General features: G+C 34.8%; 1 protein-coding gene across 5 annotated transcripts in view; it reads left to right on the forward strand.

Annotated features, from left to right (window-relative positions):
- The window catches only part of LOC114163864, a 36,549-nt gene extending 12,267 nt beyond the window's left edge, over nucleotides 1-24,282 (forward strand). For 4 of the 5 annotated variants that reach the window (XM_028048228.1, XM_028048230.1, XM_028048231.1 and 1 more), the window contains 28 exons: nucleotides 613-736; nucleotides 3,133-3,207; nucleotides 3,316-3,387; nucleotides 4,333-4,470; nucleotides 5,312-5,465; nucleotides 5,699-6,066; nucleotides 6,740-7,203; nucleotides 7,858-8,196; nucleotides 8,579-8,803; nucleotides 9,805-9,895; nucleotides 10,392-10,469; nucleotides 10,708-10,998; nucleotides 11,115-11,312; nucleotides 13,074-13,562; nucleotides 13,782-13,943; nucleotides 14,126-14,449; nucleotides 14,548-14,630; nucleotides 14,781-14,885; nucleotides 15,327-15,555; nucleotides 16,663-17,025; nucleotides 17,694-17,795; nucleotides 18,638-18,781; nucleotides 19,091-19,179; nucleotides 19,684-19,766; nucleotides 19,873-19,988; nucleotides 21,102-21,187; nucleotides 21,909-22,008; nucleotides 23,566-24,282. In XM_028048228.1, coding sequence (XP_027904029.1) covers nucleotides 613-736; nucleotides 3,133-3,207; nucleotides 3,316-3,387; nucleotides 4,333-4,470; nucleotides 5,312-5,465; nucleotides 5,699-6,066; nucleotides 6,740-7,203; nucleotides 7,858-8,196; nucleotides 8,579-8,803; nucleotides 9,805-9,895; nucleotides 10,392-10,469; nucleotides 10,708-10,998; nucleotides 11,115-11,312; nucleotides 13,074-13,562; nucleotides 13,782-13,943; nucleotides 14,126-14,449; nucleotides 14,548-14,630; nucleotides 14,781-14,885; nucleotides 15,327-15,555; nucleotides 16,663-17,025; nucleotides 17,694-17,795; nucleotides 18,638-18,781; nucleotides 19,091-19,179; nucleotides 19,684-19,766; nucleotides 19,873-19,988; nucleotides 21,102-21,187; nucleotides 21,909-22,008; nucleotides 23,566-23,631 — 5,158 coding nt within the window. In that variant the 3' untranslated portion in view covers nucleotides 23,632-24,282. The remainder of the gene's footprint in view (nucleotides 1-612; nucleotides 737-3,132; nucleotides 3,208-3,315; nucleotides 3,388-4,332; nucleotides 4,471-5,311; nucleotides 5,466-5,698; nucleotides 6,067-6,739; nucleotides 7,204-7,857; nucleotides 8,197-8,578; nucleotides 8,804-9,804; nucleotides 9,896-10,391; nucleotides 10,470-10,707; nucleotides 10,999-11,114; nucleotides 11,313-13,073; nucleotides 13,563-13,781; nucleotides 13,944-14,125; nucleotides 14,450-14,547; nucleotides 14,631-14,780; nucleotides 14,886-15,326; nucleotides 15,556-16,662; nucleotides 17,026-17,693; nucleotides 17,796-18,637; nucleotides 18,782-19,090; nucleotides 19,180-19,683; nucleotides 19,767-19,872; nucleotides 19,989-21,101; nucleotides 21,188-21,908; nucleotides 22,009-23,565) is intronic. The other variant, XM_028048229.1, reaches the window with a different exon arrangement.
- Nucleotides 24,283-24,505: the final 223 nt, after the last annotated feature.

Genomic DNA, 24,505 nt, shown 5'->3' on the forward strand with positions numbered 1-24,505 from the left:
TTTTGTTGTTAATAAGAATATTCAATACTGTCTCTGGTCCTTTTTGTAAGAACCAATCTCCATTAATTATTTTTTTCCAAAATATCCTTATGAATCATTTCTGAGTTCAAATCATTTCTTTGAAAACCTTACTTTGTCCCTTCACATTCACATCCAATAAAAATTAAAGCAATAAATATATGAATGAGGAGAGAGATTAAAAAATTAGAGTCAATGTTTTTTTTTAAAAAAAAATCAATAATAGTATATCTCATTGATATTAAGGACAGTTATGGAACCAAATATGTAAATATAGGAAATTTTAAGGCTAGTGACTAAATTTAGGATCATAGTGATGCCTAACATGAGACTTTTCTTTAAAAAAATTTATACTATCAGCCTATTAATCCTCTTAATTATGAAATGTAATTAAATCTCCTAATTATGTAATTAAAACTGTACAAAAAAATATTAACTATAGCATAAATCAAGGGATTCTGTCAATTTGCTTTTACCGGTTTTCTTTCTTTTGTTTATTTATCTATTTGGGAAATCTGTTGTCCTTCAATGTAGTTTTTGTTTTAATTGATCTTCTCTGTCTCTAAGAATTTTATATCATTTTTTCTTTTGCAGTTGCATGCAGAAGGCAAAGTTTGATATTGGAGAAGAAGCAGTTCATCGGTTTTCATTATCTGCTGAAGATAAAGCTACTCTCGAGTTAGCTGAATGGGTAGATAGTGCCTTTAGAACAAAATCTGTATGTTCTTTATTGCCTTTAGATTTCCTATAACGGTTGAACTTGTGGGTTTGGTCAACTTGTTTTGCCTTACCAATGTGTTATTGGAACATTTAAGCAGGATCTAGTTATTGATTTTGAAAATATTTATCTTGTATTTTCCTTTACCAGATGCCATTTACATTTCTGGAAGTGATTTTCTTGTAAATTGCAATTCTTTTTATGGCAAAAGCTGAAACTCCATGAGAGAAAAGAGAATAAAGCGGGGTAGGTGCGGAAATTATTTTTAGCAGGTAAGAAAAATAATGAAAGTGTTAATTAGTGGACTTTAAGCCTATTTCAACCCCATAAAACCGGTTTGTAAGGTGAGGTTTACACCCACTTATAAATTGTACATTAGCTTTATCTTTGGTTAATTTTAGACTTCTAACACAACTCTTCATGCCGAGATATATACATCTCGATTGTCGAACTAGATATTAATGAGTGGTCTAGTAATGAAACAATAGACACCAACAAACAACAAACTTGCTAGAATAAATTCTAACCCATGGCTTTGATATCATGTCAAGAAGTGAATTTTAAATCTAACTCAATCCACAAAATCAACTTATAAGGTGAGATTTACACCCACTTCTATACTGTAAATTGACCTTATTTCTAGTCAATGAGAGACTTCTAACAAAAAAGAAACTTCTTAAAATAAATACCATGGTAGAGGAGCAATTAGGTATCCTTATCACTTGTAAGTTCAAAAAGACAACCTTATAAATGTGAGTTTCTTCCAACCTAGTAATGCATAAATAACCATGTAAATTGCACACTAGTATAGAGTTTTTGCCTTCCCATTCTTGTTGAAACCTGTGAATGCCTTATGAGAAACTCTTACTTGGCCAATGGAATTGGGTATTTTCCAAGTGCTCCAATCATATTAGTCCATTAGAAAGTAGCATTTGGACAATTGAAATATGCATGGGAAGTTGTTCCGGAGTTTACATGCTTCAAAGTGCTACTTTTCAACAAAAGTAAAGTTTGGTATTCGGGAGAGAATTGACACTGTTTTAAATGCTTGATATCTGGTTTAGTCTCAGGAAGGCATATGATTGTGGAAAAGGTTTTGGAAGTGGTATACCACATATCACACAAGACTGAACTAGGGATGTCAAAAAAATCCATACCCGCGGATATCCGTGAATAAAATCCGCAACGGGTAGAAAACGAATATTAAAAATGGATATCCGCTACCCGCAGGTATGAATATTTTTGATATCCGCATGTTAACGGGGCGGGTACGGGTATCATAGTATCTACTCGTACCTGCTAAACTTACACCCCTTGACATTCTTCTCTTTCCTTTCTTTGAAATTAGACATATACATCAAACCTTATATAGACAATGACGTTTATGGTATGTTTGTTGTCAAATGATGGAATCAAAATAAGAATATTTGGCACGTGGCAATTGAGGTTTATTATTTGTTTATTTTGTTTATTTTTCAGGAATCAATCGAAGAAAGTGAGTTTGTTGATCAAAACACTAATTAATGAATTTTCATTGTGTTGAACATCATTTTATATTTACTTTTACAATTATTTATTATTTGGAGTTGTATCAACTTGAGTTTATTTGAAATCTATTTAAAATTTATGACAAATGTATTTTATTTGAATTTATGTTTAAATATTTGTTTTTTAAATAATTTTGCAAATACATTCAAGTAACCGTGGATACCTGCGGATATGAAAAAAATAGGCGGGTACCTGCATAACGGATACCGGACGGATATAAATACGGGTACGGGACAAATATTTATCCAGGTAGGGTAGGGGGAAGCTACTACCCGTACCCTACCCGCCCTATTGACATCCCTAAGCTGAATCTTTCCACTGAAAACATCCATGGGCAGACATCAAACAGAAACTAAAAACCTGAATCACATTTCAAAAGCATATTTAGGGGACACCCCATGCATGTTGTGCTCCAGTCAAATGCACCACAAAATAGAGGCACTGTTCATTGCCAGAATTCTGGTTCCTTTTCTAATTCTGCCAAGACACTTATAATTAACCAACCAAAAATGCTTATGTGCAGTGATCATGCAATGACTGCACGGTATAAGTACTATGTTGTGTAGGAAGAGCAGTGTGAGGCATGCTTTTTTCTTTGGGTTACTACACTGGTCATAAGTTGAAAGGTTGATAGGCAGCATAGCCCCTCTCAAATCATGACCTGTATGATTTGTCTCTTACCCCACTCTTTTTCGCAACAGCAATTCAAATTATGAAATATACTTTTTATTCAGTATTACTTACTCATTTGACTAGTCAGGGTTGCAATCTTTTGTATGGCTTTCTTTTTAGTACATTCTTAATGGTTTCTAATTGCTATTTCACATACTTTTGTTGCATGTTTGCAGGTTGATGACGTGGTGTCTCGTGTACAGGATTTAGATTTTTCGTCTTTATGTTCCCAGTTGGGTCCCTTGGCTACAGTAAGTGCCTAAAATAATAAGAGAGCAATTTAGAATTTATTATTTCAAATGAAAAGGAAAAAAATGCTTGGTGTATCATCAGTTCTGAGAATGTACACTTCTTGCCAGATTCTTCTTTGTATTGATGTTGCTGCAACTTCTGCGAAGTCGGCAAAGATGTCTCAGCAATTACTTAAACAGGTGCTTCTATCTTTTTTCAATAGATTTCACTCAGGTTAATCTTTTCCCGTTGTCATACAAAACTAATTACCTAGATGGAAGGGAGAATGGGAAGATGAAATCAAGCAGCAGCAGAAGAAATTTTCACGACACACTTAATTAAGGAATAGACAGACAATGAAGTTTACAAATTTTTGGTTTAGGGAAGTTTGTTTCTAATTGTAGATTGGGTTTTCTCTTTGGGTTGTCCAAGCCTTTAAGAGCTCTACTTTAGCTATATCTATAGTTGATGTGAGATTTCAACAAGCCTCTCATACCTAAGATTGAATATCTTGAGTGCGCTGATTTAGGTCTGCTTTTTGTTTTTTATGTTTCATTGGGAAAGCCTGTGATCCATGGGATTGAGGATCTTTAGTGAGAAGACTGTAGGACTTTTTTTTTTTTTAATATTGCATTGGGAAAACCAGAGGGCCAGGTATATTTTTTGGATAGTGGAGGGTGGTCAATATCGAATCTATGGTAAGCTCTATTACCATCTTTTGTTTTGGTTAGACATAATAACCTCAAAAGCTAACTTATTAGATGCGGATTGTCCAAGCCTTCGTAAACTCTTCTTTTGTCAAATCTATAGATGTGATCTCAACGTACAATAACAAATAGGGTAAAACCAATTCTTTTCATCAGTTTTAATCCTTCTTCTATTGAAGAACTTAGAAGTTCTAGACAAGGGAGAGATTTTTAGAGTAAAGAAGTTGTAAATTCTTTTTTATATTGGTGAGGAACTAACCATTCTAGACATATTCATTATTCTATTTGGTAATTTTCCCATTGACTGTCACCCAGTTGGCATATTTTACTTTCATGATATGCTTTGGATAATGTTGATATCTAGTCCTCTTTTTGTTCTTTACTCTTACAAGCTTTTGTCCTGTTGATCGGATGTTTGCTTTATTATACAATGTGCAGGCCGAAAATATGTTGTCCGATATATATCCAGGAGGATCTCCCAAAGATGGCTCCACTTATTGGGACCAGATCCTCGAGATAGGAGTTATCTCTGTGGCAGGGCGTCTTCTGAAGCGCTTACATAAGTTCTTGGAGCAGGTGAGGACTTGAATATATTATTTAGTGGTGTAGTAGGAACCAATTTCAAGAAAACTAGAATGTCCCTTGCAACTCGCAAGCTATAATATTTTTTAAATTTTTTTATTTTAGAGGCCTCAGCCAACTATATTGCCCATGTCAGCTTTTGTTATTTCCATTGAATTGTATACACAGATACAAAACACTTTCTTTTTCCTTGGCTAGCTGTTTTAGTTTTGAAGGTATGCAATTGTTTGACATGGTACCGTAGGTTTTCCAAGTAATTAATTTAGAGTTGAATATCCTTCTCTCACTTAGCAATGCAATTTTTTGCACAAGATGCTCTGCAAAAGTAAAACCTAATGGGCTTTTGAATGATAGGAAGTGGTCATAGTTTAAAGTTTTTGGGGGTATGTTGGGTCAGCTTGGTTCATTAATTATTCAATATTTTTTTTTAAAAGACTTCCCTCCTTCTGCAACGCTTCTTATCGTAAGCTTCACTTAGCATAAGTACTTGTCATTTGGTCCTTTCCCACGATTTACTTTGGTAAGTCAGGATATGCCGAGTGAATTTGTACACATCAGAATTTGGTGCTGCATGTACGGCTTTAAAGTGACTGCCATTGTATCCTGTCCTTGCTATTCAGATTTTGTTACTGATAGTTGTCAAATTCAGTTATTTATGGTTTGGTTTGGTATATACTTGTTGGGGCTTCTGTTGTATCAGAGATTGTGCCAAAGTTCCACCTATACTTTCATGCCTCTATCCTTTTAAGAGCACATCTAAACTCCATCCCAAAAAAGTTGGCACATGCAAATGCTGTGATCTTGGTAATGACTTTTATATCATCTGCTTCTCCAGGACAACCCTCCAGCACTTCAGGCAATCCTATCTGGGGAAATTGTTTTCACATCATCTAAAGAGTTCCACCGGCAAGAGCAGAGGGAGCGTGCTCTTGCTTTACTACATCTGATGATTGAAGATGCGCACATGGGCAAGCGACAGTTTTTGAGTGGTATGTCTTTCTTTTTCCTTTAAGCATGATGTTAACAATGTTGTTATTTAGAAAAAAATTTGTATCCACACAGGTATGTATATATATATATATATATATATATATATATATATATATATATATATATATATATATATATATATATACACATGTGTGGGTGGGTGGGTGCATGCGTGGAGGCATTTTAGTTCTCTTTCTTATATGGTTATAGTATATATTTATACTTAAATCAGGTAAGCTTCATAACCTTGCAAGAGCTGTTGCTGATGAAGAAACTGAGTCAAGTACTACTAGAGCTGAAGGATTGTATGCTGATCAGGGTGTTACTTCCAACAGTGACAAGGACATTGTACTTGGGCTTGGGTTAAGAGTTGTTAAACAAATACCTTTAAGTTCAAGTGGCGGAGAATCTAGCCTGCAGTCTGCTGGTTATGACATTAAAGATGCTGGGAAGAGAATATTTGTTCCCTTGAGTGGAAAACCCATGACATATCTCTCACAATTCATTCTTCATGTTGCTGCAATTGGTGACATAGTTGATGGGACTGATACTACACATGATTTTAACTTTTTCTCCGTCGTGTATGAATGGCCTAAAGATGTAAGGTTCTCAAAATATTTAAATAATTTGACAGTGCTTTATTTTAGAGTTTAGAGATGAGAACTACTGTTGTTATGAATATCATAAGCAAGTTTCTGTTGCACATGAGGGCAGATTTGTTTTCATAACCAGAAGTTATTCTTATATCTCTTACCCCTTTGTATTGCAATTGTTGCTACACACGGGGATTTGCAAAATTTTGAAAAAAGTACCTATCTCTTTTTTACTAAAGTAAAAACATGTTTTATCATTACTTATGTTTATTGTTGACAACATACTTGTTATTTTAGAAAAAAACTGTTCTATTACTGCACGTGTTCAACATTGACTATATATTTGTATTTACATCTACAGCCATCGTGGCACTTTCACATATAATTAGAAATAAAATATGCTTTTACTTATAAAGTCTTGTTTGGGTTTTTTATGTGGAGGTTGGGCCTTGATGTTGGTAAGGTTGGTGCCTTATGACTAGGTGGTCAGGTATTCTATAGAATACCCTTTCTGCTCCCGGAGATAAGGCTGAAGACATTTGATTCTAAACCTTGCAATGATGGAACCTCATGTGCTTAATCTCCTTTTATTTTGCCATTTTAGAAATTTTCATATTTTATGCGTTAAGCATATGTGGCGTTCTTTTGATTGCCTATGTTTTACTGTTAATGTCTTGCAGCTTTTGACCCGTCTTGTGTTTGAAAGAGGCAGTACTGATGCTGCTGGGAAGGTAGCAGAAATTATGTACGCGGATTTTGTACATGAGGTGATTTCTGCATGTGTGCCTCCAGTTTATCCTCCACGATCTGGAAATGGGTGGGCATGCATTCCTGTTGTTCCTACATTTCCTAAGAGTAGCTCTGAAAACAAAGTGCTGTCTCCCTCATCTAAAGATGCAAAACCTAATTGCTATTGCCGTTCTTCAGCAACACCTGGAGTTGCTTTGTACCCTCTCCAGCTGGATTTGGTGAAACATTTGGCAAAAATATCCCCAGTGAGGGCTGTTTTAGCATGTGTATTTGGGAGTAGTATACTGTACAACAGCAGTAGCTCATCAATTTCAAGCTCTTTGAGTGATGGATTACTTCAGGCTCCTGATGCTGATCGCTTGTTTTACGAGTTTGCTCTTGATCAATCTGAAAGGTAGTTGTTTTATTGTGTGAATTGGTTGGCATGACAGTTTTATATATACAATATATTTACCTAATCTTAAAGTTCTTAGATACTTAATCATTAATGTAAAATATTAAAAGTCTTCTTCATTTTAATATTATTGACTTTATTAGATTTTCTATGAAGTATTCTTGTTCGCAAATGAACATATAGTCCCCCCTTTTCCAAGATATAAATAACATTACACATCCACCCTTTTGTAACTTACATTTATACTATGAATGTATGAGTTAGGGTATGTCAATTAAAATTATTTTAGTAGGTCATGCTAGTTCTTACTTTTTCTTGAAGAAAAGCCTTTCATAAATTTTATAAAGATAAGATTAAAAGTATTTTATTTTAAGATGTAAGGTAGAAAGGAATTGGAATTTGTAAGGAGCAATGGGTTTGGTAGAAGAAAATATTTAACATCCTTTCATAATTTTTCTTTTGTGTTTTGGTGCTTATAGACAAACATAATGCTTGATATTTTTTCCTTGTACATTTTGTTCACATCTTATTTTAGTGTCTGGTTTTATGCTCTCTTTATTATTATTTTTTTTTAAGGGGTGGGGGGCAGCTGATTCTCTGTCTCTTTGGAAATTTTATTGAATAATTAGTTCAACCTTTTCTCCTGGTGTGCAGGTTCCCAACTCTGAACAGGTGGATACAGATGCAAACTAACCTCCATCGTGTGTCAGAATTTGCTGTAACTGCAAATCAAACAGCTGATGACAGCAATCTTGAAGCAAGAACTTCTGTTAAGAGAGTTCGTGAACTTGACACTGAGACAGAGTCAGATGCTGATGACATTGTGAGTAGTAGTACAATCCCTGGAGCTCTGTCTGACCTAAGTAGCCATGGGATTGAAGCCACAGATTTCTGGCTGGATTCCTCAAAATCTGAAGGCTCTCAACTTGACACGACAGTTTTCCTTTCCTTTGATTGGGATAATGAGCAACCATATGAAAGGGCTGTAGAACGGTATTATAGTTCAAATTGTAGTATTTTTTCACGATCCATTACACTTAAACTAGAATGTTGCCAGTTTAGTATAATCAATGCAAACAGGATATACACATCCACTATTTACTCAACGTTGTTTCATGTTAGTGATTAGTGATGCTATTGTAATTGCAATTTTGCTTCATTCATGGTGATCAGAACTTTGCATTGACTTTAAAGTGAAAAGCCATTAAACCTTTTTATGAGATGGAACAGAGAACAAGCATACGTTTTGTACCACGATCAGTGTTTTTACCAATATTCTGAATATTCTTGAATATATTTGAGACATTTAATAATTGCAACTTGCCTTTCTTAGCAATTTACATGTTACTGATTGTCCTTTGTGCTTTCCTTTTAGACTGATTGATGAAGGAAAGTTAATGGATGCTCTTGCACTATCTGATCGCTTTCTACGGAATGGGGCTTCTGATCAGCTTCTTCAGTTAGTCATTGAACGAACAGAAGAAGTCCATTCAAATTCTGCACAACATCAAGGATTTGGGGGGCGAAATATTTGGAGCAATAGTTGGCAATACTGCCTAAGGTTGAAAGACAAACAGCTGGCTGCTAGATTAGCCCTAAGGTTTGTAAATAATTTCCTTTTTCATGGTTTTGTGGGATGCAAGTTTATATATCTGGTGGAGGGTTTCTAGGAAGTGCTAGCGGTGAACTTTTTCCAACAAATTATTCTTGGGTCAATTTCATGTGGATCTCACTAAAAAGAAAGTAGCCTTAAATATATCTGATGAAGGATTTATAGGAAATGCTAGTAACCAACTATTTTAAATACTCTTTTCGACAAACTATTATTGGGTGAATTTTATGTGGATCCCAAAAGAGTAGTTGGCTTAAAGTTTTTGCTGGGACTTATTTTACATTTACTGATAGTGGTATGTTGTAAAGAGTGTGTGATTTTGCATTCTTCAAGGGTCTTCTCCTGTGATTGGCATTTTTTTTTCCGATAGAGACAAGAAGCCTGTTAGGACTTGAGCACAAAGATCCAAAGATTTGTCCATTAAGTAAGAAAGTATTGAGGCTTAAGTACCAAATCTATTAATTTATTCTACTCTGTGGGGTCCTAGCATTGTCACTCCTGTGAACAACCAATGTCCACAATGACTTCCACTTCATTGACACTGGGTCAATGGTATACTTTTCCCTTTCATGGTTTCACTCACCTATTAATATTTATTTTTCAACTTAATCTGACCTGTAGATAGCCCTTTCCGTTGCTTGACTTTCCATGAAATCACAAACAGTTAGTATATAAATACATGAGTAGGGTTTATTCTATTCGTATCAAACCATTCATAAGCCTCCTTCACCTGACAGCTTAAGTTTTTAGGTGATTTAATTCTTTACATGGGATCATAGTAGCTATGACCAAATGGTCAAGATTTCAGTCCATTCTGCCTCATTTTTCATAAGTAATTAAATTTCAACACTTGGTAAAGTGGGTTTGTGCATGAGTGGGCCATGTTGGAGATATAAAAGGCATTCTAATGGTTTCTATTTATTTGTAGCATGTTTATAATTATTTTTCTCAGCCTGTGATGTCAATTTTAAATTTCAAAATTGTCACAGGTATGTGCACTCATGGGAATTAGATGCTGCTTTGGATGTTCTTACAATGTGCAGCTGCCATCTTCCTGAAAACGTTTCCATAAGGAAGGAGGTGAAGTTATACTTTTATTTTGATACTCTATTGTTATATCAATATTACTACCATGGTGTGATGCCTGGATACTCTTAAATGGTTACTGTGTGAACAAAGTACATACCTAATGTAGGCTGTTGGGTGCAAGGTACATTTTTGCTAGTAAATGAAAGATAAATGGTATTGATTTCTCTTGCATTAAATGCCAACATCTTGGTCAAGCATTACAATGACTTTAACAGCACTCAAATACATGCCAGCCATGTAAAAGATACTTTTTTTTTTCTCTAAATGAAAAAAGCAGAGACATCATTCCTTTAAATCTTGCACCCTCTTGTAATTTCACATTACTACATGTATTTTATGATTTAATGACTTTGTTGTTTCTTTGTTTTTATATACTATACAATATACTCTTTCTCCCATACCTGTACTCTGGTTTTAATTTTTCCCCGATATCTCATCCATTCTTTTTAGTCTTAATTCACATTATTTATCGTGTTGTGATGCTTAGGTTTTGCAAATGAAACAAGCTTTGCAGAGGTACAGCCACATATTGAGTGCAGATGATCATTATACAAGCTGGCAAGAGGTTCTATTCTTTCATTTGAACTGTTACATGTCTGATGTAGAAATTCTATGCCAGTTTTATTCTTTTTCTCCAGAGGTTTCTATATCATCTCTGTACATGATAGCTTGAATTAGAACTACGTGTAATTAAATGCCAAAGCCAATAATATATTAGATTTTAGGTAACATATTTTTCCTTTTCAATTTCCTGTTTTCTGTGGTCGCTCATATTCCCTCCTTAAAATATCTTTGTATTTCAGGTTGAAGCAGATTGCAAGGAAGATCCAGAGGGTCTGGCACTTAGGTTAGCTGGAAAAGGAGCTGTTTCTGCTGCACTTAAAGTGGCAGAAAGTGCAGGATTATCAATTGATTTACGGAGAGAATTGCAGGGGCGGCAGCTTGTGAAGCTTCTGACTGCTGACCCCCTTAATGGAGGAGGACCAGCTGAAGCCTCACGCTTTCTTTCTTCATTAAGGGACACAGATGATGCTTTGCCAGTTGCTATGGGTGCAATGCAGCTTTTACCCAATTTGCGGTCAAAGCAACTTCTTGTAATCAAGCATTTATTTAGCATATTTTTACCTTGTTCAATCTGTAAATTATTTTAAACTGTTCTTTGAAGTTTTGAAACTCAATCTCTCAAATGACCATTTCTGTATATTTGAAGGTTCATTTCTTCCTGAAGCGAAGAGAAGGGAATCTGTCAGATGTTGAGATTTCCCGGCTTAATTCATGGGCTTTAGGGCTTCGTGTGCTGGCTGTCTTGCCCTTACCATGGCAACAAAGGTGTTCTTCCCTGCATGAGCATCCTCATCTGATTATGGAAGTGCTACTGATGAGAAAACAATTGCAATCTGCCACATTGGTAACGCAAATTTACTTCAATTAGCAAAAATTCTTTTCCATCTACTAATTTATTTTGGAGTATTGATAGTAAGGTTGTCAAAATAAAGATCTTGAAATACATGAAACATGGATTTTAAAATCGTTCCTAAAATACAAAGTTGTGTTTAAATTTGTATAGACATAAAATAACAAAAAGAAACTTTAAATGACAACTCACAGCAACAACGACAACAAAATCCTTAAGTTACTAAGTGAGGTTGGCTACACTTACTGTACTATTCCATTGGTTTAATTGATAGCCAAATTCCTAGGGATATTATTTACGTAGTATTCCCTCTTAGCAATTTGTTATAATGTCCTTTGTGCTCTCCGTTTCCCCATCTTCACAGCTAAATTCCTAGGGATGTTATTTACGTAGTATTCTATTGGTTCAGTTTGTTATTATCTACTTTTTGCATTGATGCCTCCAAATACCTCCTCCTATACAATCATTTTGTATACTAATTAGGGCAATTACATTATATTTGGTATTTTGGTTTTGTTTTTGATTAGGGAATGCTGAAAATTTCACTCGCTCAAGCTAAATTTTTGTCCTTTTTTTGCTGTCACAATATGTTGTAACATTCTTATTTTGGTACCCTCACCTTTTTCTCTTGTCCCTTTAGAGACCAACAAATCACAAATAACAATTATATATAAAGATTTTATATTACTCCGTACAGTAAGTTATCACTCAATTCAAAAGCTTAATATCCTAATAGAAACAACGTAATATTTTTAACAAGACATGCCATAATTGCCTGACGTAAACTCAAATCTTAAAATAGTAGAGTCTAACCTAAATCTATTAACATGTCAGCTACCATATTATCCACGAACCAAGCCCAATAGTGGACACGGGCGTGTATTGAAAAAAAAAATTCTAGTCCTATGTTGGCTAGTGATTACGCCAAAGTAGTGTATATAAGTAGTGTGTAGACATGCCATAATTGCTAGACATAAATCCAAATTCTATGATGGCCCAAAGTGGCTTCTGGATAATGACGGTCTTATGCATAATAAAATTGTAACCCTCTAAAAAAGATGACATGCGTATTTGAGAGAACAATTTAGCGTTAAAGACACTTTCACTTACTAAAATTGAACCCTTCGTCCTATACTAGATGTTGGTGAAGAAAATAGATGTAGCTTGCAGATGTCTAGCATACTGAACCACTAACCCTGCAAAAGAGGGTGGCAAGGAACGTAAGCATAGATTGTGGGTGTGAGTGGTTATGTTGGGAACAAAGAACCACTCATGCTGTTATTGAGAGCAGCAAAGAACATAGTGCTAGGTTGCTGGTTTGCAAGATTGATAATGTCTAGAGGGATCTTTAAGAGTGGAGACAGATGAAGAGCAATGAACCATGACAAACTGATAGGCAATTGAGAGAGACAAGGATAGTTTGATCAAAACCACTTAGGTCATGGTTCTTCTGTTCAACTCTTTAAAGTTACAGCAGCTTGTGAAGATTGGTTATTCCATCATCGTCACAATCTTCCCTAAATATCCCACCAGCCCTCAATCTTGTGTAGAAATGGGACTCATCCTCATGAAAGCATAGAGTTGGGCCATCCTATGGGCAAGTGTGTGATTTTTAGAACTACGATAGTGAAACATTTGGGATACCCCTGCCTTATGTATGACAAGTTTATGTTTGTAATTTTTATGCAACATTTTGTTTACTCGTCTAAATTACTTATCTCTAATTCAATGTAATGTTTTCCTCCATTTCTGTAGATATTAAAGGAATTTCCTTCTTTACGAGACAATCATGTGATTACTACATATGCTACTAAGGCTATTGCTGTCAGTATCAGCTTGCCTCCTAGGGAACATCGCATATCTGTTACAGGATCCAGACCAAAACAGAAGACAAGATCAGGTGCCCCACAAAGATCATCCTTTACAAGCAGTCTAAGTAATTTACAAAAAGAGGCTCGTAGAGCTTTTTCATGGGCTCCAAAAAATACTGTGGACAAAAACGCTCCAAAAGATGTTTATAGGAAAAGAAAAAGCTCTGGATTGTCTCCCTCTGATAGAGTTGCTTGGGAAGCAATGACTGGAATACAAGAGGACCGTGTTTCATCTTTTTCAACAGATGGGCAAGAGCGGCTTCCTTCCGTTTCAATTACTGAGGAATGGATGCTTACAGGTGACCCATCAAAAGATGAAAGCATTCGTTCTTCTCACAGATATGAAAGTGCCCCTGACATCACATTGTTCAAGGTATAGCAATGAGATGATCTTCCATTAGGATATCATATTAGAATTTACTGCTGTTGTTTACTTCAAAGAATATTTCTGCATTTCTAAGCTCTGATATAATTGAAACCATCCTACTTGGGACTGCTGATAGTGATAATTGAAGCGATTGTAGTTGCTTAGTGTCTTCATACAATATGTCTCATTTCGTTTCTGCTGACTCCTTGGGTTTCCACTCCATAGGCACTGCTTGCTCTTTGCTCTGATGAATTAGTGTCCGCCAAAATTGCCCTTGACTTGTGCATTAATCAAATGAAGAATGTCTTGAATTCTCAGCAGTTGCCTGAGAATGCATCTATGGAAACAATTGGGCGAGCATATCATGCCACAGAAACATTTGTCCAGGTATTTAATGGGAATAGAGTAATTTATTGATTTTAGGTTTTATCTGTGGTTAATAACGATGGGTCTTAGGTAACATATGTAAATGCTTTACTTGCACAGTAAGTTGTCGGAATTGCTGTGAATGTCCATCATTATCATTTTCTTGTAATAAAAATGTAATTAATCTAATGTTAAATTTACAGGGTCTACTTTATGCCAAATCATTGCTAAGAAAACTTGCAGGTGGTAGTGAATTGGCAAGTAATTGGGAAAGAAATACCGATGACACATCATCTGATGCTGGTAGCTCCAGTGTGGGTAGTCAATCCACAGATGAGCTTTCTGAAATCTTGTCACAGGCAGATATCTGGCTGGGTCGCGCAGAGCTGCTCCAAAGCCTTTTGGGATCAGGGATTGCAGCTTCTCTTGATGACATAGCTGATGGAGACTCATCTGCCCGTCTTCGTGACAGATTGGTTGCAGAGGAACGGTACAGCATGGCTGTTTATACTTGCAAAAAGTGTAAGGTAAACAAATCTCCTGCCTACCAGTCTTACTCTTTAATGTACTAGAAGTGCTTGATTTATGTTATTATGGGTTTTAAAGAAAGAATATTGCCCTTTAGATTGATGTCTTCCCAGTGTGGAATGCATGGGGTCATGCATTAATTCGGATGGAGCGCTATGGACATGCTCGTGTGAAATTTAAGTATGTTAACCTTTTTCTGGTGATTTTGCCTTTGCTAGTTCATCGTTAAAGCTTTGAATCAATTTTAGTGTCAGGACTCAAACACAGATAAATATTACATATGTATTTAGGACAAGGGGATATACAAATTATATATTTATCTCATTTCAGGCAAGCTCTTCAGTTGCACAAGGGTGACCCTGGACCAGTTATTCTAGACATTATTAATACAATTGAAGGTGGCCCCCCAGTTGATGTTTCAGCTGTTCGTTCTATGTAAGATGTTATGCATTCATGTTATATTTCTTTTTGCTGCAATGTGCTCGAGCTTTTATTGGTATATCATAGTCAAGAGTCAAGAATGTCTCTATATTTGTATCATATATTTGCATTGTGTTCCCTATTCAAATTTATTTTATCTTTTTGGTTAAAGGTGTTGTTCAGATAATTAGATAACTAGATGTTTGGATATCTGGGTTTTTGCTGCTAATTTTACAAAAAAAGTTATCTGATGTCTTGGTACATGTTTTGTTGTACTCAAGTAAAATCCTAAACATGTTTATGCTTTCACTTCTGACTGGTAAAGCTGGTCAGTTTTTTAAAAGTATTGATTGTGATTATTGCTTGCTGGGAAAAGGAAGGAGTAATGGTTAAAAATGGCTCCTCTGGATCCTTTACACTGCACATAAGTAAAATCTGACTACGTTTTTGCTTCAGGTATGAACACCTGGCTAAAAGTGCACCCACAATCTTGGATGATTCTCTTTCTGCTGATTCATATCTCAACATCTTATACATGCCATCAACATTCCCCCGTTCTGAGAGGTCAAGGCGTTCACAACTGTCTGCAAATAGTAATTCTGTGTATAGTCGAGACTTTGAAGATGGTCCTCGGAGTAACCTGGATAATGCTAGATATGCTGAATGTGTTAATTACTTAAAAGAGGTGAGAATAACTCTCCCTTGTATCTCAATAAATGGATCACAAATGCTCTCATAACGTCACAGTTTGCTTAATATTTTGTCAAATTATAATAGCTACACATTATTTTTAAAAATGTATGTAGATTTTGGGCTTGTGTAGGAAGTCTTTATTCTACCTTTTTTTATTGTTAAACTAAAATTTAAAAAGTTTGACTAATCCATGCTTTTAATATATTTGTGTTACTCCACCATAATGGTATTGTGTGACAATTTGTGACCCAAGGCTCGCTGTGGTGGTGCCTTAGGGTTTTCAGTTGTGTTTATATGCCAAAATTTGGCCTTATGCCTCCATTGATAATCTTGTATATATATGGCTTAAATATGTATTTAGGTCCTGTAAAATTTGCTTTGATTTCATCCTAGTAAAATTTTTTTTTTTCGGTTTTCATCCCTATAAAGCTTGAAATTTGCTTTTGGTCCCTAATGTCATCCAATATTTGTGTTTAGTGGAAGGTCAGGTAACTGTTCATAAGTAACACTTGATAGAGCTGTGGTCCATGCCAACATGCAATATGTTAAAAAAATTTCTGGATGCCTAAACTAAATGTTATCCATCAACCTTAAAAAGAACTTTAGAAACCACAAATAGTTACTTTAGATTGGAGGGATTAAAAGCCAAAGAAAAATATTTTACAGACCAAACCAAAAATAAGTTCATCTTATAGGTGATAAAAACATGCTTATATATATATATATATATATATATATATATATATATATATATATATATATATTATTGGGACTAAAGTAGTTTAGGCCTAATTCAACCTTATAAAATCAACTTGTAAAACGAGAATTGTCTCCACTTGGATTTATCCTATTGCATCATCCATTATGTCTAGCAGTATTGAGCTTAATATGAGGATGACATGTTAAGTGACTCCTTGAATGATTTTGATACCATATTACACAGTGAATTTAACTTAACCATACAAAACCAGCTTATAAGATGAAAATTGTTCCCACTTATATTCTCTATTTTGGCAGTCTCTAAGCCATATGGGACTTGTGTTCTTTATAATTTGCTTGCAACTTTTGGATTCCCTGATGGTTGTTTCAAATTTTGCAGTATGCACGCCAGCATTTGCTTGGCTTTATGTTTAGGCATGGTCACTACCATGATGCTTGCTTCTTGTTCTTTCCCCCTGATGAAGTTCCCCCACCACCACAACCATCAATAACAAGTGGAGTGTCTTCTTCATCCCCCCAACGACTAGATTCTTTGGCAACTGATTATGGAACAATTGATGATCTGTGTGAATTGTGCATTGGTTATGGTGCTATGCCTATTTTGGAGGAAGTCCTTTCAACTAGAATGTCATCAACTGAATCTCAGGATGCAGCGGTGAATCAGTATACAATGACAGCCCTTGCCCGGATTTGCCTCTATTGTGAAACTCACAAGCATTTCAATTATTTATACAGGTTTCAGGTAATTATCAAGTAATGAGTCATTATAAAATTTTACTGTGTCTGCCCTTTATCTTTGGAGAGCATAGTGTCTGCATTTTTCATTTGGAACACAAAAGATCATTTAGAGTTATATGCTCGGATTCTTTGCTCTTTTTTCCAAAATTCTCTTGGGTCCTGTAACAAGTTTCCTTTACTTTTTTAGTTTCCATTTAGTATGGTTCTTGTCAGTGATCATTAAGTTCTTATTCTGTCCTATAATTCAAAACGCAATGGTTAACCAATGTTTGGCCCAAGAGTGTAAAACATCTTTAGAAATACTTTCTTGGACAACATGAGAACCTATACATGTTTTTCAGTTTGACTGCAAGTCAGTGCCAATGCCCGCAAAGATAAGAGACTTCTTGAGATATATCCGTAAATCTCAGACCTAATATCCACAGCAATTCATAAAAAAATGCATAAACACATGACCTCCTTTATACACAATCTTATGCAAGCAAGGAAAGAGGTTGTCAACTAGAACGCAGTTTCGTGCATGGAGCAAAACTACATTGTTTGTGTAACTTATATTATCTGCATGGAACAAAATATTTCATCACCACAATAACAGGCTTTCATACGTGTTGTGACTTTTTAAATTTTTTTTTATGGGGATCTTTTTAGTTTCTAATGATGTACAATACTCAGGTAATCAAAATGGACCATGTTGCTGCTGGACTGTGTTGCATTCAGTTGTTTGTGAATTCTTCTTCACTAGAGGAAGCCATTAGACATTTGGAACATGCCAAGGTATGTCCATAATTTGATAAAATAAAAGGCAAAGATAGCATACTGACTTTTCAGCATGCGCAATACATTTATGGTTTTTAGGAAGTGTATTTTAGGTCATATGTCTAATCAATGTGAAATCTTTAACAATGCTTATTTTGTTAAATTTATAAGTAATAATTGGCTTACTTTTCTAAGTACCTTCTTTTTTTCTTCAAGTACATTCTACATGCTTTGTTTTGAGCACCTTGTTACAAGGAAGAACATTACATTTAAAGAAGGCAAAAGGACATCATTATGGGACATAATCTGGAATTGTGCTTGGTTCATTGAAGACTAATTCAAGGAGAAGTTACAGTTAACTTATCCAGCTAGATATTACTATTTGTTGCTAACATATGGAGGTTGATTTTTTTGAAGTACCAATATAGATTCACCCTTAAATAGATTTTTTTTTTTGGAAAGAAGGATGAGATCTTTCGAGGTATATCCTGTTAGTAGATGCAGAACTTAAGTTAAAGCATTTTTTAGTCACAAAGATAGTTATTAAATGGTTAATGATGCTCCTGGATTACATGAGATGTCATAAACTGAACAACGGACAAGAAGAGGAGTTTGGGAGTTATAGACGAAAGGGCAAGCATTCTTTCTTGTGCAGACAACCTTCTTATTCGACTTACAAAGTCAAAAGAAGCCTTCAACTTCTGTCCTCTGATCCTTTTACTTGTAAATTCTTATAAATTTACCTAGAAAATAATGCAACAAATCATAAAAAGACATTTAATTATAGCAATTATAATAATCTTGTTTAACTTATGTTATTATTTGTTAATAACTCTTTGTTTCTCTGGTTATTGATATAGATGCACTTTGACGAAGGATTGTCTGCAAGGCATAAAGGTGGGGAATCTACTAAGCTTGTAACAAAAGGTGTTAGAGGAAAAAGTGCATCTGAAAAGCTTACAGAAGAAGGTCTTGTAAAATTTTCTGCTCGGGTATCAATCCAGGTAATCAGATATGCCCAAATCCAATACTGAATTCTAAATGGTTTAACTATCAACTTCTAAGAGTAAATGTGGCTATACGGTAATGGACATGTAAATATATGTGGCTGCTTAGTTGTCGACTATTTTTTTTGGTAAGCTTTGATTCAAGGCATTATTTCTTATTAATAGAAATTTCATGGTATGTTTTCTTCTTTGAATTAGAGTTCTCAAATAATTCGTTTTAGTTTTAATTTTTCTGCTCTTCAATATATTTTGATGAAGAATGGATTGTGAAAGCCTATGGTTATGCAGATTTGTTGTATTTTGTAGGTTGAAGTTGTTAAATCCTTTAATGACTCGGAAGGACCACAGTGGAAGCATTCACTTTTTGGGAATCCAAATGATCCAGAAACTTTTAGGTTTGTTCAATTTTAAGTTTTATTTAGCAACTTCGACTATCCATTCCTCTTTAATGGGGTTAGTTCAATTTTTTTAAAGTTCACTGTAAAAAAGTGTGGGTGATAGCACATGAATGTTTGTGAAATAGTTAGCATGGACAACATTTGCTGAAATTAACTTATTATATAGAAGAATGGGGGTTAAACTAATAACTACGTGATTCGATACCATTTTATAAAGCATCTATCCTAGAAGCTATACTGTTTGGTTAAAACACAAAAGTGTTTAGATGACAAGATATAGTTTTTATCTTTCTTCTCAAGTATTTTGAAGTCATTTGATAATGATAGGGTCAACTGTGATTATAGTGTTCTTAAAGACTGCTTAAGTTAACTGTAGAATGCTATATGGATCTTTCCACTGTCTATACTACATGCTTTTACATGTTTCTGTTGTGATATGTAGTATTGCTATTCACATAATGACAATTATTACAAATGCTCGTGATCTTTTTGAAATTTCAGACGAAGATGTAAAATTGCAGAGGTTCTTGTCGAGAAGAATTTTGATTTGGCATTCCAATTGATCTATGAATTCAATCTTCCTGGTTACATTGATTTTTCTTTCTTTACAATCTGGCTCTGTTTTCTTGTTTTTTAGCTCCACAAAGTTTTTCAGCATACTTATCTAGGTTTTTTCATTGTATCGTGCAGCTGTTGATATATATGCTGGCGTTGCTGCATCTCTTGCTGAGAGAAAAAGAGGCAGCCAATTGACAGAATTCTTTAGAAACATCAAGGGTACAATAGATGACGATGACTGGGATCAGGTAATCCTAATTTTTTTTTTTCTAGTACTCTTAAATTTTTTTTTTTATTTTAGTTTAATGATTTAATAATGTGTCTCAAAAGTTCAATGACTATAAATCTTATAGCATGTGTTTGATTCTACCAGATTTATAGACCTAAATATTCAAAATTCCACTTCTAAAAATGGAGCTCAGCTCCTTACACTAGAAAGGTTCTGTAACAAACAATCCCAAAACATACAGCATGGCATACTGGGGAAAGCGGAAACAAAAAAGAACATGGAAAATAAGATTGGACACCAGACATAGTGCCACTCCTCCAGGCCAAAGGCTTCCTCCTTCCCAAATTCTTTGATGATTTCCTCATATTTCAGCTCCTCTCCAATATCATTCCTCTTGTTATTCTGCCCATGATTCTCCAATTCTGTCTTTCCAACTTTCCATACTGTTAGTCATTTTTCTGACCCAACCAAATTCTCCATTCCTTCAGTCCCTTTCATCCTGTTGAAAGTATATGCCTAAATTTACGTAATTTGGATTTAAATAATTTGGTTGTAGGAAATTTTGTTGTTTCGAAATTTAGGAATTGTTTACAAAATAATATTCTTAACATTTAGATTTTAGGACCTTTTCAGTTTGATTTTAAGATTAGGATATGTTAATATTTGAATTGTATTACACTTTTGCTCCATATATAGAGCACGCGAACTAAAAGTTTAATAACTGCCTCCACATTACATATCACCTCTTAAAACAATATTAAAAAAAAAAATCCTATTTCTGACCTTGTTCTCTTTTTTGTCCTCTCATATCCAACAGTCCTTTTCTACAGATAGGGTTATCTTTCTGTTTCTTGTCAATGATCCGTCTACCACCCTCTTTATTAAAATTGTTTTAGATTATTGTTCTGTTAATGATGAAACTTGACTGTGAAAAGTAGGTTCGTAGAGTCCTATATAGACATGAGCTTTATACTGTCAAAACAGGTTAGGAGGCTAAAATTTGCTTTTTCTAATCACTTGAGCTTATGGTTTATTATTAGTGATTCTTGGTCCTGTTACAAGAGGGAATTCTATCTATTGTAACAAGGGAACTTATCTTAAAGAAATATTTTGAACGTTTTCAATGATGCAGGTGTTAGGTGCCGCAATAAATGTATATGCTAATAAGCATAAAGAGCGTCCAGACCGTCTGATAGACATGTTAACTAGCAGCCACAGGTGAGGGCTTTTATCTATTTTTCTTCATGCACCTCCTATATTTTTTGGGGGGGGGGGGGGGCGGGGGACTTTTATATAGAAAATCTTTGATATTTTTATAATCTATCTTCATTCCCTAGAAGATTTAATGGCAAAATTTTGAAAGTCTTATATCTACTGCCATTTTTCGAAAGAGAACTAGACAAACAGTTTCTAACTATAATGCTCTCAATACATGATGCCAGGTGCCTTCTCCATAGGCTTTTCTTTGTATTTATTCTGATAGAACACCAATTGATAAAGTAAAAAAATATATAATATAGAACACTGATCACACAATACAGCGATACACTGATAGTTCAGAAACTAAAGTCTCCTGTCACATACAGTGCAGCAATACCCTGCTGTCCCAGAGACAAAGTCTCCTACAAAGAGTGTTCTCTGTCTACAAACTACAAACAATAGACTTCACACTCCCCGATTACACAGCATTCCATCAGCTATTCCTATTACATAACTACTAGCTGTTATTTTCTATAACTATGTCATCCTTCAATTTCTAATATAATAAAACATAGAAGTAACTGTACCCAGTTATTGTGTACACATAATTCTAGAATTTCTAATGCAGAACTGTTTTCTAATTTATTTTCTACACAACTTTCACAACTGCCCTGAACTGAGTGTCCATCAAATTCACCGCTGTAACATGTTTTGCTTTATTTTTGAATTGGTCATGCAGGAAGGTTCTTGCTTGTGTTGTTTGTGGTCGATTAAAAAGTGCATTTCAAATTGCTTCAAGGAGTGGTAGTGTGGCTGATGTTCAATATGTTGCGCATCAGGTAAACTATCTATCTATTTTATCCTCATCCTTTGATTTCTTTTTTAGTAACTTTCCAAATGGAAACTTAACTAATCAGCTAGCCAATTGAGGTTTACTGTTAGATAATCCCCATTTGTAGTTAGTTATGGGGATTAACCTAACATCTACACTGAATCCTAACCTTCAAATACATATTAGCTTGGATTGAATACCCTACATATGTGTGTGTATTCTAAATTTTCATATTCGAACTTCGGAATTACATGTCTTTCAATTAATAATAAATCTGGTATTCTGATTGAGTGGTCGGATATTCTGATTAACCTCATCTGTTGCGTCAAGGTTGATTCATTCTACTAGTTTCACATGGATTATCTAACATTGGTACTGTTTTCTATCTTTGACTCCGGCATGTTACAAGCCACTTCCAAGTTTGGATTCGCATTATTCATAGCGTTTTCTAACTGTACCACCCAGTTAATAGAAATTGTGCTTTTTCATTTCTTAAATTATGAACTGGAAAATAATGATTGACTGACAATTAGGATGGATTATTATGACTTTGTGGTTGTAACGCTTCTTCTTCTTCCCTTCATCCGTTCGTGTTGTTATTATTTTATGATCTGCCATGGATTTCAAACTGCACGACATTTTTTCAACCACCACTGTAAGACCACTGATTAGATTTTCCAACCTCTGAAACCACTCATGTTGTTCATTTTCCGCTTTCTCTTTGTCGAAGAACTTCTTGGAACATGCTTTCTAATGCGTCCAATCTGGATTCCATCCTGGTATTGACCATAACCCCCCACACAATCACCACAGTACCAAGACCGATGCTCTAGTTGATAGAACTGCGTATTAAGAATTGGAAATACAAGACTCTCTTGTAATGTTTTATTGCTTTACTCCAATTCCGCTCCTACCAATGTTAACAAAGTATTCTCCCACTGAGGTTGTTCGCGAGAACCTCACTCCCTACAATTCTTCTAAACTTTTCCTTCCCAAAAACTGCTGGGCACACCACCCTTATTTATTTCTTCTGTTATATACTATACCAAACTTATCAATAAAATGGTCATGTTATTGTGTATCATTGTATACCGTATATCCTTCTCTTCCATTGCCGTGTCTTTCTACTAAGATTTCATATATTAACTTTTAAAAAATTAACAATTTGTTATGCATCTGACTTCTAATCGGCAATCACTTGAGGAAAATTCTCAGTGATAAAGGAGGAAGTCCCTCGAATCTCATTGGAAAGAACCTGATGCTACATTCAATGTCTAGGGACTTGTTCTTGTCATCTTTTTTTTTTCTCTCAACTTCCTATAATGCATCCAATGAACTGAAAAATTGAGAAAAATACATTTCTTTGACTTGATGGATCCTACAGCTCCTTTTATTTGGTAGGCTAGTACTTGCCCTGGGTTATCAATACCACCTGCACATTACTTATCAAGAATTTTCTTTTCATCATGGGTGAACTTGACATAGTATTTTAATGGCCTGTAGACATGTATTTCTGAAAATAAAACGTTCTATTTCTCTTAACTTGCTATCATTCTTCGTGCAGGCACTGCATGCAAATGCACTTCCCGTGCTTGATATGTGTAAGCAATGGTTGGCTCAATACATGTAACCTATTGCTAGAAGAATCTGAGTGTCCAAAGCGCATCTTTTGGTTTATTTATTCAACAGAGAAAGCTGGAGTTAGATCATAGCCATTTATCGGGAGAAGTGGAATTAACCAAAGCAATTGTTTACCCGTGATTATTGAAAAAATAAAAAATATCTCCTTTTGTGTCATTGATTTCACAGTTGAAGTTGGTTTATTGATCTTGAGGTACATACAACATCCAAGTTCGTCCAGCATCTGCCTGGTATTGCTATCGTTGCCAGGTTTGAAAGATTGGTGGGAAATAAATCATCACATGCCCTACGCAGAAATTGGTCCTATTTTATCCTTGAATCTCAAACAATCACTGAATTTGAGACCATCTGAATGTGAGTAACGATACATCAAGTTTTTACACGCTCAATGAATATGACTCTCGTTCAGCCAAGAAAAGTTACTCTTTTAATACGACATTAAGAAAGATAAGTCTAAAATTTTCAGTACAATTTGGATCTTTTAGAATAGAATATTTGTACATGAATTTTGAGCTTTTCTCATTGTATCAAAGTTAGTTGTAAAGATGTCATTAATTTGATTCTACGACAGTCAGTGATTGGGGTAGCATCTATTCCCAATTTTTTAAGCATATATAAACAGCTTTTACATTTTTTTTAATCAGTATCTATTAGAATAACGTCCATTAATTGGGGTACCATCTCTTCACTGATTTTTTTCTAAAAAAATTGAACAATAAAGAGGTCTGCTACGTCCATGATATTACGTCATGAAATGCCCGTTATGTACCATTTTATCAAAGTATATAATATAATATAATAGTTCATCACGTAATTATTAAGATAATTTCATTATTAAATCATATGAAATATATGTGACGGAG

This window comes from Vigna unguiculata, chromosome 9 (genome assembly GCF_004118075.2).
Source record: "Vigna unguiculata cultivar IT97K-499-35 chromosome 9, ASM411807v1, whole genome shotgun sequence".
Lineage (NCBI taxonomy): Eukaryota > Viridiplantae > Streptophyta > Magnoliopsida > Fabales > Fabaceae > Vigna > Vigna unguiculata.